This window comes from Anolis sagrei, chromosome 8 (genome assembly GCF_037176765.1).
Source record: "Anolis sagrei isolate rAnoSag1 chromosome 8, rAnoSag1.mat, whole genome shotgun sequence".
Classification (NCBI taxonomy): domain Eukaryota; kingdom Metazoa; phylum Chordata; class Lepidosauria; order Squamata; family Dactyloidae; genus Anolis; species Anolis sagrei.
Genome location: NC_090028.1, coordinates 4,705,694 through 4,720,740, shown reverse-complemented (window position 1 = coordinate 4,720,740; position 15,047 = coordinate 4,705,694). Strand labels below are relative to the sequence as shown.

The 15,047-nt window shown below is 46.7% G+C and overlaps 1 protein-coding gene across 1 annotated transcript in view; it reads left to right on the top strand.

Moving 5' to 3' along the window:
• BCAR1 (BCAR1 scaffold protein, Cas family member) overlaps window positions 1–10,923 on the top strand; it is an 84,008-nt gene extending 73,085 nt beyond the window's left edge. Inside the window, exons 5-7 of the mRNA XM_060787945.2 lie at window positions 1,507–2,655; window positions 6,186–6,275; window positions 9,993–10,923. Coding sequence (XP_060643928.2) covers window positions 1,507–2,655; window positions 6,186–6,275; window positions 9,993–10,529 — 1,776 coding nt within the window. The 3' untranslated portion in view covers window positions 10,530–10,923. The remainder of the gene's footprint in view (window positions 1–1,506; window positions 2,656–6,185; window positions 6,276–9,992) is intronic.
• Window positions 10,924–15,047: the final 4,124 nt, after the last annotated feature.

Here is a 15,047-nt window from a genome sequence, read left to right as displayed (position 1 = left end):
CTGCATACTTACATACATATATCTATATATACACAAATACATATACACTCACATACACACAAATACATGTATACACATATATACATACACATACTTATATACACACAAATACATATATATAAATATATATACATACATATACATATATACATACACACACATATATATACACACAGAGAGAGACATTCATGCACACATACATACGTATACATGTACATATACACACATACATACACACATTCATATATATATATATATGAATGTGTGTATGTATGTGTGTATATGTACATGTATACATATGTATGTGTGTATATGTACATGTATATGTGTGTATGTGTGTGTGTATGTACATGTATACGTACGTATGTATGTGTGTATGTAAGTCTCTCTCTCTCTCTCTCTCTCTGTGTATATATGGCTGGAGTTACACTTTAAAATGTACTTGTTTAGACTTACATACAAATTCAACTTAAGAAGAAACCTACAGAACCTATCTTGTCCACAACTTGGGGACTTCCTATACAATAATGGAGTTTCATAATGCAGTTTAACTTCATTGGATTGCATTACATGGCTGTGTAGACTCATATCATCCAGTTCAATGCCGTTAACCTGCATTCTGGCATTGCATTACATTGTTTGTAGATAGGGCCTTAGTTGGGGAAGCTCTAGTAGCCACTCACTCTCTCTACAGCTGCATCTCCAGTTCTAGAATTTGGCTGACAGGAACTCAGTCAGCAGACGAATGCAAAAGGGATGTTTTGTCTTGCTGTTTAATAGGGTCGTTTTGTTGCTCTTCTGTACATGCCTTCGACATCCCAGGTCATTTGCTAATACAGGGTTAGTCAAAATGAATAGGCCAATAAGAAAATTAATTTTAGACGAATGTATGTTTATTGTAACCAAACTACAGCTACGTATCGACAGATAAATTATCAAAGTTTTGTCTCACCTTCAGAGATGTTCGATATGGGCGCCCCAGTCCAGTTCATTCCACATCCGTTGCAGCACATCCGACGTAATGGCATCGAATGCAGCACATATGCATATGTCTTCGGAGACACGCGGTCGTCCTGTGGTTTTACCCTTGCATAAGCAGCCCGTCTCCTCAAATTGCTTTACCCACCTCGCAATGGAATGTCGATGAGGTGGTTCCTTGCCATACTTGGCTCGAAATTCTCGCTGGACCGTAATTACTGACATTGTTTTAGCAAATGTCATCACACAAAACGCCTTCTCTTTGCCTGATTCCGCCATTTTGAAAACAGCGACTCCTAGCGACGCCTAGCGGCATTAACGTACATGTGTGTTGCTCAAAAAAAACTTTGATAGTTTATCTGTCGCTACGTAGCTGTGGTTTGGTTACAGTAAACATACATTCGGGTACAATTAATTTTCTTATTGGCCTATTCATTTTGACTAACCCTGTATTACACCCCTGATGTAGGATACAATGGGAGATATGTGTAGCTCACTCCTGGCTCAGACTTTGATGTCTCCCTGCAGGTGTATGACATTCCCCCCTCGGTCACTAAGGACGTCCCGGATGCTCCAACGCGGGACGAAACGTACGACGTGCCTCCCGTCTTCTGCAAAGCCAAGCCCTTCGACCCCTCGCGGCACCCGCTCATCCTCACCCAGCCGGGGTTGCCGCCGCCTCCGCCGGCAGAGCCTTACTTGCCCGAAGACGTCTACGACGTGCCGCCAGCCACAGCAGTTGTAGCCGTTTCCGAGTCGCAGGAGATCTACGACGTCCCTCCGGGGTTGCGGAAGGCACCTTCTTGCCAGGAAGTCTACGACGTGCCGCGGGAGTTGCCGGTGGGCAGTAGGGACGGCGACGGCGACTATATCTACGACGTGCCGCCTCAGGCAGACCGGGAAGGCAAGTCAGGTGAGGGGAAGCGCCTCTCGGCTTCCAGCACGGGCAGCAACCGCAGCAACCTCTCCAGCTCCTCTTTGGACACTGTGCCGGTCAAGGAGGCCACAGAAAAGGAGCTCCACTTGGATCAGGAGGCGGCTATGGAGACGCTGGCCCGGCTCCAGAGCGCGGTTGCCGCCTCCGTCTCCTACCTCATGTCCTTCGTCAGTGGCAACTGGCGTGGCCCCGAGCAGATGGAGGCACAGGCGGCCCAGATCCGGGGAGCAGCCGAGAGCGTCCGCGGAGCCCTCCGGGAACTGCTGGAGTTTGCCCGGTTGGCGGTCAGCAACGCCGCCCAGGCGTCCGACCGCTCACTCTACACCAAGCTCAGCAAGCAGGTCCAGAAGATGGAGGAGGTCTACCAGGCGTTGCTGAGACACAGCCAAGCTCTCGACGGCTGCAACTGGGCTCCATCCGCATTGGTGGCACCCGCAAAGCCCGGGACTCTGGACGATCTGGAGCATTTGGTGATGTTCTCGCGGGGCGTGCCGGACGACACCAAGCAGCTGGCCTCCTTCCTCCACGGCAATGCTTCTCTGCTCTTTCGACGGACCAAGACACCTCCGGCCTCCCTGGGTGATGCAGGATTAGGTCAGCATTCGGTCGACAAGGCCAGCACCATCCAGTCCCGGCCGCTGCCGTCACCGCCTAAGTTCCTGGCCCAGGACTCACCCGACGGACCGTACGAGAACAACGAGAGCAGCTGGATGGAGGACTATGACTATGTGCATCTTCAGGTAGGAATGGAACGGGGGGCACAGCACCATACTGTGGAGAAGGAAGGGTAGAATCTACTCATAGGTTGTTACGATGCCAGGGCTCTGCCGGTACGCAGGCAGAGGTGAACCAAAACAAACATCCAGCTTGTGTCAAACTGTTTAATTACAGCAGGGCTTACTATCTAGAAGGAAGGGCAGAATCTAATCATAGGTTGTTACGATGCCAGGGCTCTGCCGGTACGCAGGCAGAGGTGAACCAAAACAAACATCCAGCTTGTGTCAAACTGTTTAATTACAGCAGGGCTTACTATCTAGAAGGAAGGGCAGAATCTACTCATAGGTTGTTACGATGCCAGGGCTCTGCCGGTACGCAGGCAGAGGTGAACCAAAACAAACATCCAGCTTGTGTCAAACTGTTTAATTACAGCAGGGCTTACTATCTAGAAGGAAGGGCAGAATCTACTCATAGGTTGTTACGATGCCAGGGCTCTGCCGGTACGCAGGCAGAGGTGAACCAAAACAAACATCCAGCTTGTGTCAAACTGTTTAATTACAGCAGGGCTTACTATCTAGAAGGAAGGGCAGAATCTACTCATAGGTTGTTACGATGCCAGGGCTCTGCCGGTACGCAGGCAGAGGTGAAGCAAAACAAACATCCAGCTTGTGTCAAACTGTTTAATTACAGCAGGGCTTACTATCTAGAAGGAAGGGCAGAATCTACTCATAGGTTGTTACGATGCCAGGGCTCTGCCGGTACGCAGGCAGAGGTGAACCAAAACAAACATCCAGCTTGTGTCAAACTGTTTAATTACAGCAGGGCTTACTATCTAGAAGGAAGGGCAGAATCTACTCATAGGTTGTTACGATGCCAGGGCTCTGCCGGTACGCAGGCAGAGGTGAACCAAAACAAACATCCAGCTTGTGTCAAACTGTTTAATTACAGCAGGGCTTACTATCTAGAAGGAAGGGCAGAATCTACTCATAGGTTGTTACGATGCCAGGGCTCTGCCGGTACGCAGGCAGAGGTGAACCAAAACAAACATCCAGCTTGTGTCAAACTGTTTAATTACAGCAGGGCTTACTATCTAGAAGGAAGAGCAGAATCTACTCATAGGTTGTTACGATGCCAGGGCTCTGCCGGTACGCAGGCAGAGGTGAACCAAAACAAACATCCAGCTTGTGTCAAACTGTTTAATTACAGCAGGGCTTACTATCTAGAAGGAAGGGCAGAATCTACTCATAGGTTGTTACGATGCCAGGGCTCTGCCGGTACGCAGGCAGAGGTGAACCAAAACAAACATCCAGCTTGTGTCAAACTGTTTAATTACAGCAGGGCTTACTATCTAGAAGGAAGGGCAGAATCTACTCATAGGTTGTTACGATGCCAGGGTTCTGCCGGTACGCAGGCAGAGGTGAACCAAAACAAACATCCAGCTTGTGTCAAACTGTTTAATTACAGCAGGGCTTACTATCTAGAAGGAAGAGCAGAATCTACTCATAGGTTGTTACGATGCCAGGGCTCTGCCGGTACGCAGGCAGAGGTGAACCAAAACAAACATCCAGCTTGTGTCAAACTGTTTAATTACAGCAGGGCTTACTATCTAGAAGGAAGGGCAGAATCTACTCATAGGTTGTTACGATGCCAGGGCTCTGCCAGTATGCAGGCAGAGGTGAACCAAAACAAACACCCAGCTTGTGTCAAACTGTTTAATTACAGCAGGGCTTACTATCTAGAAGGAAGGGCAGAATCTACTCATAGGTTGTTACGATGCCAGGGCTCTGCCAGTATGCAGGCAGAGGTGAACCAAAACAAACATCCAGCTTGTGTCAAACTGTTTAATTACAGCAGGGCTTACTATCTAGAAGGAAGGGCAGAATCTACTCATAGGTTGTTACGATGCCAGGGCTCTGCCAGTATGCAGGCAGAGGTGAACCAAAACAAACACCCAGCTTGTGTCAAACTGTTTAATTACAGCAGGGCTTACTATCTAGAAGGAAGGGCAGAATCTACTCATAGGTTGTTACGATGCCAGGGCTCTGCCAGTATGCAGGCAGAGGTGAACCAAAACAAACATCCAGCTTGTGTCAAACTGTTTAATTACAGCAGGGCTTACTATCTAGAAGGAAGGGCAGAATCTACTCATAGGTTGTTACGATGCCAGGGCTCTGCCAGTATGCAGGCAGAGGTGAACCAAAACAAACACCCAGCTTGTGTCAAACTGTTTAATTACAGCAGGGCTTACTATCTAGAAGGAAGGGCAGAATCTACTCATAGGTTGTTACGATGCCAGGGCTCTGCCGGTACGCAGGCAGAGGTGAACCAAAACAAACATCCAGCTTGTGTCAAACTGTTTAATTACAGCAGGGCTTACTATCTAGAAGGAAGGGCAGAATCTACTCATAGGTTGTTACGATGCCAGGGCTCTGCCGGTACGCAGGCAGAGGTGAACCAAAACAAACATCCAGCTTGTGTCAAACTGTTTAATTACAGCAGGGCTTACTATCTAGAAGGAAGGGCAGAATCTACTCATAGGTTGTTACGATGCCAGGGCTCTGCCGGTACGCAGGCAGAGGTGAACCAAAACAAACATCCAGCTTGTGTCAAACTGTTTAATTACAGCAGGGCTTACTATCTAGAAGGAAGGGCAGAATCTACTCATAGGTTGTTACGATGCCAGGGCTCTGCCGGTACGCAGGCAGAGGTGAACCAAAACAAACACCCAGCTTGTGTCAAACTGTTTAATTACAGCAGGGCTTACTATCTAGAAGGAAGGGCAGAATCTACTCATAGGTTGTTACGATGCCAGGGCTCTGCCGGTACGCAGGCAGAGGTGAACCAAAACAAACACCCAGCTTGTGTCAAACTGTTTAATTACATCAGGGCTTACTATCTAGAAGGAAGGGCAGAATCTACTCATAGGTTGTTACGATGCCAGGGCTCTGCCGGTACGCAGGCAGAGGTGAACCAAAACAAACACCCAGCTTGTGTCAAACTGTTTAATTACATCAGGGCTTACTATCTAGAAGGAAGGGCAGAATCTACTCATAGGTTGTTACGATGCCAGGGCTCTGCCGGTACGCAGGCAGAGGTGAACCAAAACAAACACCCAGCTTGTGTCAAACTGTTTAATTACAGCAGGGCTTACTATCTAGAAGGAAGGGCAGAATCTACTCATAGGTTGTTACGATGCCAGGGCTCTGCCGGTACGCAGGCAGAGGTGAACCAAAACAAACACCCAGCTTGTGTCAAACTGTTTAATTACATCAGGGCTTACTATCTAGAAGGAAGGGCAGAATCTACTCATAGGTTGTTACGATGCCAGGGCTCTGCCGGTACGCAGGCAGAGGTGAACCAAAACAAACACCCAGCTTGTGTCAAACTGTTTAATTACAGCAGCACTTACTGTCTGACTGTTTTCATAGTCCAAATATAAAACATAAAGGTAGCACTCGGCCAGAGAATATTAAAAAAGAGAGTGATAGCAAACGCTATCATTGTGGGTTCATCTCTAAAGGCATCCTGTTAACTACTGTCCTTTCTAAACCAGGGAAAGGAAGAGTTTGAGAAGACTCAGAAAGAGCTCCTGGAGAGAGGAAACATCATCCGGCAAGGCAAAGGGCAGCTGGAGCAGCAGCAGGTTGGTTGCATTGAGTCACAGGATATTAATAGTAATAATAATAATAATAATAATAATAATAATAATAATAATAATATACTTTATTTACATTCCACTCTATCTCCCCGAGGGGACTCAGAGCAGATTACAGGTACATATATGGCAAACATTTGATGCCATTATCTATATATATAAATCTGTTAGGTTGGTTCAACCGGACAGCAAAACTCCACAACCCCCCAATGAAACTTAACCAAAATTCCCATGCCCATAACGCAACCCACAAGGTACAAACATATCTACTCAAAATGAAAAACAACACAACAACACACTCACAAAACGGCAAAACAACAAAACTCACAAACCCCCCAACGAAACTTAACCAAAATTCCCATGCCCATAACACAACCCACAAGGTACAAACATATCTACTCAAAATGAAAAACAACACAACAACACACTCACAAAACGGCAAAACAACTGAGCATGCGCATTGGTGCCCAGCCGCAAGTTCCCTGGCGCGCGCACACAGCCTTCCGGCCAACGTTCCCTCTGCAGAAGCCATGCCCACTCCAAGCCCCGCCACGCCGCTTCCTGCACACACACACACCCTGCCGCACGCACACACACAACCCCATGCTCCATCACTCCCCCTGCCACCGCACACACACACACAACCCGACGCTCCATCACTCCCCCGCCGCCGCACACACACACGCAACCCCACTCCCCCCGCCGCCACACACATACACACACGCAACCCATTCCCCCCACCGCCGCACACACACACACAACCCCAGGCTCCATCATTCCCCCCGCCGCCGCACACACACACACAACCCCACGCTACATCACTCCCCCGCCGCCGCACACACACACATGCAACCGCACGCTCCATCACTCCCTCCGCCGCCACACACACGCAACCCCACTCCCCCCGCCGCTGCACACACATACGCAACCCCATGCTCCATCACTCCCCCCGCCGCCGCACACACACACGCAACCCCACGCTCCATCACTCCCTCGCCGCCGCACACACACACGCAACCCCACGCTCCATCACTCCCCCCGCCGCCGCACACACACACACAACCCCACTCCCCCCGCCGCTGCACACACACACGCAACCCCAGGCTCCATCATTCCCCCCGCCACTGCACACACATAATAGTTCAGATATCTACCTCAACTTTGATAAGTTTTACTATAGGCCACAGCAACGCGTGGCAGGGCACAGCTAGTACAATATACAGACATAGACAATACATAAACAGAGGCAAGCCTTCCCTCCTTTCATCTCCAGCATCCAGCTGTGCTCGATTTGGTCATGGGAAGATGCTGTTGTTTCGCTTTCCATGCCAAGGACTCCTTTCCTGGTCGGATTTTTGCTGGCGTGCTTTCCAGGGCACCTTTTACCTCCATGCCAGAGCAGTACCTATTTATCTACCTACATTATTGTTTTTGAATTGCTAGGTGAACAGAAGTTGGGCTGACGGTGGGAGCTCACCCTGACCTGGGCTTGAACAGCCAACCGTCCAGTCGGCAGGATCTTCCATAGCAGGCGGTTTAGACAGCTGTACTAGCCAGTCCCATAATAATAATAATAATAATAATAATAATAATAATAATAATAATAATAATTGCACAGACTCTCCTTCTGGCACCCCATGAGTGATCTATGGAGGGAAATGTCCACCTTAATTTATTAAAATAGTATCTCTAGGACCGTAGACACCAAGAGAATAGGACATTGGATTATTTGTGCTTTTAGTTGGCCTGCATGTTTATTCTATTTCAGTATTTGTATGTTGTGGTGTTGTCTTTAAATGCTGTGAGCTGCCTGGTATCTCAACCAAGAGATAAAAGCAGGATGCAATCATCATCCTCATCGTACCTCTGTAGGAAACTCTAATAATAATAATAATAATAATAATAATAATAATAATAATAATAGTAATAGCTGACATGATACGAGGATTTAAAGATCAAACTGCAAAGACTCTGGCACAAGCCAGTAAAGGTGGTCCCAGTGGTGATCAGCACACTGGGTGCAGTGCCTAATGACCTTGGCCTGCACTTAAAAACAATTGGCGCTGAAAAAATCACCATCTGCCAGCTGCAAAAGGCCATCCTGTTTGGATCTGCACACATTATATGCCGATAGATCACACAGTCCTAGACACTTGGGAAGTGTCCGATGTGTGATCCAATTCAACAGCCAACAGAGTGATGTTGTTTGCTGTGTACCCATCTTGTTGTGCTTCAAATGATGATGATGATGATGATGATGATGATGATGATGATGATGGAACATGTCCATACCACCCAAAAAACTCACAGCAACCCAAAGAAGTGGCAGATGAACATAGACCTAGTAATTCCTATTATTATTATTATTATTATTATTATTATTATTATTATTATTAGAAACACAACAAGGTGAGTCCATTGCAAACAAGATCACTCTCCTGGCTGTATTATTATTATTATTATTATTATTATTATTATTATTATTATTATTATTATTATTAGAAACACAACAAGGTGAGTCCATTGCAAACAAGATCACTCTCCTGGCTGTATTATTATTATTATTATTATTATTATTATTATTATTATTATTATTAGAAACACAACAAGGTGAGTCCATAGCAAACAAGACCGTTCTGCTGGCTGTTGTATTGGATCACACATCGGACGCTTCCCAAGTGTCTAGGACTGTGTGATGTATCGGCAAATCATGCGTGTAGATCCCAGTAACATTGACTTCTGCAGCTGACAGGTGGTGATTTTATCAGCGCCGATTGTGTTTAAGTGCAGGCCAAGGTCTTTAGGCACTGCACCCAGTGTACCGATCACCACTGGGACCACCTTGACTGGCTTGTGCCACAGTCTTTGTATTATTATTATTATTATTATTATTATTATTATTATTATTACACAAAAGCATAGTATGTCACAGCAAACGAGATCTCTATGCTGGATTTCGTATCACAAAATCACAAGTCGATCACTTCCCAAGCATCTAGGACTGTGTGATTATGATGATGATGATTACAATAATAATAATAATTATTATTATTGTTGTTATTATTATATGTATGTCACAGCAAACGAGATCTCTATGCTGGATTTCGTATCACAAAATCACAAGTCCAACACTTCCCAAGCATCTAGGACTGTGTGATTATGATGATGATGATTACAATAATAATAATAATAATAATTGTTGTTATTATATGTATGTCACAGCAAACGAGATCTCTATGCTGGATTTCGTATCACAAAATCACAAGTCCAACACTTCCCAAGCATCTAGGACTTTGTGATTATGATGATGATGATGATTATTATTATTGTTATTATATGTATGTCACAGCAAACGAGATCTCTATGCTGGATTTCGTATCACAAAATCACAAGTCGAACACTTCCCAAGCATTTAGGACTGTGTGATTATGATGATGATGATTATAATAATAATAATTATTATTATTATTATTGTTATTATATGTATGTCACAGCAAACGAGATCTCTATGCTGGATTTCGTATCACAAAATCACAAGTCGAACACTTCCCAAGCATCTAGGACTGTGTGATTATGATGATGATTATAATAATAATAATAATTATTATTATTATTATTATTATTTGAAATACAACAAGATGGCTTGAGGCATGGTACAACAGGGTTATACCAAAGCTAAGGCAATGGTGTCTTTTCTACCCACAGTTGAAGCAGTTTGAGCGGCTGGAGCAGGAGGTGACACGGCCGATCGACAACGACCTCTCCAGCTGGACCCCTCCGCAACATTATGCTCACGTTCGGAGCGCAGGCGGTGGTAGCATTGGTGGCGCTGCCCTGTGCCCTTCAGACCGGCCGTTGCTGCTCTTCTACCTGGAGCAATGCGAGGCCAACCTGACCACGCTGACCAACGCGGTGGACGCCTTCTTCACCGCCGTGGGTGCCAACCAGCCGCCCAAGATCTTCGTGGCGCACAGCAAGTTCGTCATCCTGAGCGCCCACAAGCTGGTCTTCATTGGGGACACGCTGGCCCGCCAGGCCAAGACCCCAGAGGTGCGCCACAAGGTCACCCACTACAGCAACCTCCTCTGCGACATGCTCAAGGAGATCGTGGCCACCACCAAAGTGGCCGCTCTCCAGTACCCCTCGCCGGCCGCTGCCAAGGACATGGTGGAGCGGGTCCACGATTTGGCCAACAGCACGCAGCAGTTCCGGATGATGCTGGGGCAGCTGGTGGCTATGTGAAGCCCTCCGGGAGTGCGCATCCGTTGTAAATGGACTGTAAATACATTGGCCGGACTTCTCTTGCCCGCGGACCACTTCCTCGCTCTTCTAACAGTGGTCTACACCAGGTATGGGCCAACTTTGGCCCTCTGGGTGTTTTGGACTCCAACTCCCACAATTCCTAACAGCCGGTAGGCTGTTAGGAATTGTGGGAGTTGGAGTCCAAAACACCCAGAGGGCCAAAGTTGGCCCATACCTGGTCTACACTGTGACCACCCAGAAGGGACATTATATCATCTTGAGATGATCGCAAGAAAGACAAATAATTATTTTTTTTCCTCCCCGTTTGATTCTGAAATCGTTTGGCTTAATGGGCACTATTTAAATCAAATAAAAAGAGAGAGAATCCAAGGAATTAAGGGGTAAAATGTGCTCTTATCTCTGTCTATGGTACGTGCAAACTGAGCAAACCGTTGCAACTCAGAGTAGGCTTCACCTTGCTTCTAAACACCACCACACAAGAGCTGTAGTTTTACAGTTTATTGAGGGGAAAAAATCCAAGTCAAAATAAAGAGTAAGCATTGCAAAGTCCCAAAGATTAAGGTTAAATGCAGGATACAGTTCCAAAGATCTTCACGTAAAAGCAGGAGACATAATCCTATTGGCAAAGTTCAAACCAGAGTCCCAGGTACAAGCAATGTGTTGCAACCCAGAGCAGGGAACGAGACCATTAGATAACAAACCACCACACTGAACTATGGGGGAAAAAATCCCTTTTTATTGATGAAAAATGGTTACAAAATAGAAGAAAATGCAAAGTCAAAAACCCATAGTAAAATTCCGCAGTCAAGAATATCCATGAACTTGATCAATATTCCAAAAGCCACACTGTAAAAGCCTGGAAACTGTTAGCAAACCACTAACCGTCCTTGGAGAACTAGAAGCCTCTTGGGATGTAGGCCACGAGAAACGGGAAATCTGCCAAGGTAATGCCTCAGTCTAAACGATGCCTGATCTAACGAGACAACCCGGTGAGAGGCACTTAAAACTGAAGAAACTGTTTCGTGACACGCCTCCAGGCTTTGAAGTCTGTGTTTCCCTTTCCTTTAATCTGCTTGACCTTTGCAGACTCTGCGATTCACTCCTGTTTTTCCAAATCTGTCTCTTTCTATCCTCATTAAGGAAGCCAGGTGCTAACTCCTCTGGAGAGCTCTCACCGCTTGGCTCTGCAGAATTCTCAGCAGAATGTGTAGTTTCACTTTCCAAGCCACTGACTTCAGTATCAACACTTTCATTACCATCAGGGAAAAATACATCTTCAGTAACATCAGGACAAACAATCAGAGAATCAGGTTCAGGTTCAGCAATCAGAGAATCAGGTTCAGAAATCAGAGAATCAGGTTCAGCTTCACACGCAGGCTGAACCCCAACACAATGAAACATTTGCCCCAAGAATCACAATGCAAGAAATCCCAAGCGTACTGCTTCCCAGGCTAAGGTTATTCCATGAAGCTTTCAGGCTAATAAGCGACGTTGAACTGACACTTTCATAGAGTTTCCAGGAGGCCTAAATACCTTTCTAACATCAAAACATTAGTCTCTCAGCATCATGAAGGCATTGCGATGACCTCGCACCGAGCTAGCTTCCCGTCTCCTTGCCAGACGTGAACTCTGCCTGACCCGGAGATCAAGGCGAGCTTCTCGGGTCAAATCCTTATCTACACTTTCGGTATCATCATGGGAAGGCACCTGCTCGCTATTCCCTTTATTAACATTCCTTTCTGGTGAAAACAGCTGTGTTGACACTGCATTGTCTGTGAGAGCCTCGGAAACAGGCTCAGAGATTTGAGGCACAGACAAAGAGCCAGGAAGCTGAAACCCAACAGGAATCTGAATCCCATCATCCTCATCGTCAGAAACTAGCTCAGCCACAACACAAACCTGCACAATGCAACACCGAACTATAGAAGGTGCTTGGTGATACTATTTATTTACAGCATTAATATTCCGCCCTTCTCACCCCGCAGGGGACTCAGGGCGGATTACAATGTACACATACATGGCAAACATTCAATGCCATAGACACACAACACATATAGACAGACAGTCAGAGGCTATTTGACATTCCAATTTTCTGGCCACCAGGGGAGCTGTCGCTTCACCGTCCATCTGAGACACTGATGAAGTACTTCCTCATTCTTTGCATGCTTGCTGGAGATTTTTATGGCCTCGTAAATTAGTTAAATTAGCCTCCCCACATAAGTGGTACCTAAATTTCCTACTTGACAGGTGCAACTATCTTTTGGGTTGCAAAGGTCAACAACAAGCTACACAAATTGGCCGGAAGCTCACTCCAAACCGGGCTGGCTTCGAACTCATGTCCTTTCGGTCAGTAGTGATCTTAATGCAGCTGACACCCAGCTAGCTGCGCCACTGTCCTAGTGCTAAGCAACTTCTTTCTTTCTTAATGACCTAATGACCACAATTAAAACCAATCTCGTTACCTCATCGTCAGACCCACAAGTTTTGCATTTTGGTGGCTATTCACACACACATAAAAATCTAATCCTAAGCACTTTTATCCAGACATCTAAGGGATGTAAGCTTCAGGTGCATCTATACTGTAGAACTGATGCAGTTTGATGCCACTTCCATGGCTGAATGCTATGGAATCCTGGTGGTTGTGGTCTGACATGGTCTTGAGCCTTCTCTGTTAAAGAATGCAACTCTCAGGATTTCCCAGGGATCGAGTTACCAGCTGTTAGGAATTGTGGGAGCTAAAGTTCAAAACATAGGAAGGAGCACAGTTTGAGAAACTCTGGATTAGATTAATCCTCCCAGGAATGTTTGGGACTGGGCTGGGACTAGAAACCTTGGTAAGATCGGTAAATATTACTATTACTATTATTATTATTATTATTATTATTATTATTATTATTATTATTATTAGAGGTTGTTCTTAGAGGAGGAAGGTCGATTTTTTGATAACTGAGGAAAGAGTTGAAAGAAGGAGGGAAGATGAGAAGAGTGAGAGGAAGGGATGGAAGGAGGAAGGGAGGGAGCAATAAGGGAAGAGGAAGGAGAGAAGGATGGCGGGAAGAAGGAAGGAGGGAGAGAAGAGTGGGAGGGAGGAAAGGAAGAAAAAGAAGGAGGGACAGGGAAGAGATGAGGAAAGGAAGGAAGGAAGGAAGGAAGGAAGAGAGGAAGGAAGGAAGGAGAAAGGGATAGTGGGAAGAAGGAAGAAGAGTAGGTGGGGGGAAGGAAGGGAGGGATGGACAGTGAAGAGATGAGGGGAAAGGAGGAGAGGGATGACTGGAAGGAGGGAGGGAAGATATGAAAGAGGGATAGACAGACAAGGAAGCAGGAAGGAAGGGAGTGGTAAGGGAAGAGAGGAAGGAAGGAAGGAGAGAAGAATGGCAGGAAGATGGAAGGAGGGAGAGAAGAGGGAGGGAAGGAAGGAAGGGAAGGAGGGACGGAAGAGATGAGGGAAGGAAGGAAGGAGAAAGGGATAGGAGGAAGGAGGGAGAAGAGTAGGTGGGAGGAAAGGAAGGGAGGGATGGACAGTGAAGAGATGAGGGGAAAGGAGGAGAGGGATGACTGGAAAGAGGGAGGGAAGAGATGAAAGGAAAGAGGGAGTAATAAGGGAAGAGAGGAAGGAAGGAAGGAGAGAAAGATGGCAAGAAGGAAGGAGAGAAGAGTGGGAGGGAAGGAAGGAAGGGAAGGAGGGACAGGAAGGGGTGAGGGAAGGAAGGGGGGAAGGAGAAAGCAATAGCAGAAGAAGGAAGGAGGGAGAAGAGTGGGTGGGAGGAAAGGAAGGAAGGATGGACAGGGAAGAGATGAGGGGAAAGGAGGAGAGGGATGACTGGAAGGAGGGAGGGAGGGAAGAGATGAAAGGGATAGACAAGGAAGCAGGAAGTGAGGGAGTGGTAAGGGAAGAGAGGAAGGAAGGAAGGAAGGAGAGAAGAGTAGGGGGGGAAGGAAGGAAGGGAAGGAGGGGCAGGAAAGATGAGGGAAGGAAGGGGGGAAGGAGAAAGCAATAGCGGAAGACGGAAGGAGGGAGAAGAGGGTAGGAGGAAAGGAAGGAAGGATGGACAGGGAAGAGATGAGGGGAGAGGGATGACTGGAAGGAGGGAGGGAGGGAAGAGATGAAAGAGGGATAGACAAGGAAGCAGGAAGGGAGGGAGTGGTAAGGGAAGAGAGGAAGGAAGGAAGGAAGGAAGGAAGGAAGGAAGGAAGGAAGGAGAGAAAGATGGCAAGAAGGAATGAGAGAAGAGTGGGAGGGAAGGAAGGAAGGGAAGGAGGAACAGGAAAGAGATGAGGGAAGGAAGGGGGGAAGGAGAGAAAGATGGCAAGAAGGAATGAGAGAAGAGTGGGAGGGAAGGAAGGAAGGGAAGGAGGAACAGGAAAGAGATGACGGAAGGAAGGGGGGAAGGAGAAAGCAATAGTGGAAGAAGGAAGGAGGGAGAAGAGAGGGTGGGAGGAAAGGAAGGAAGGATGGACAGGGGAGAGATGAGGGGAAAGGAGGAGTGAGGGATGACT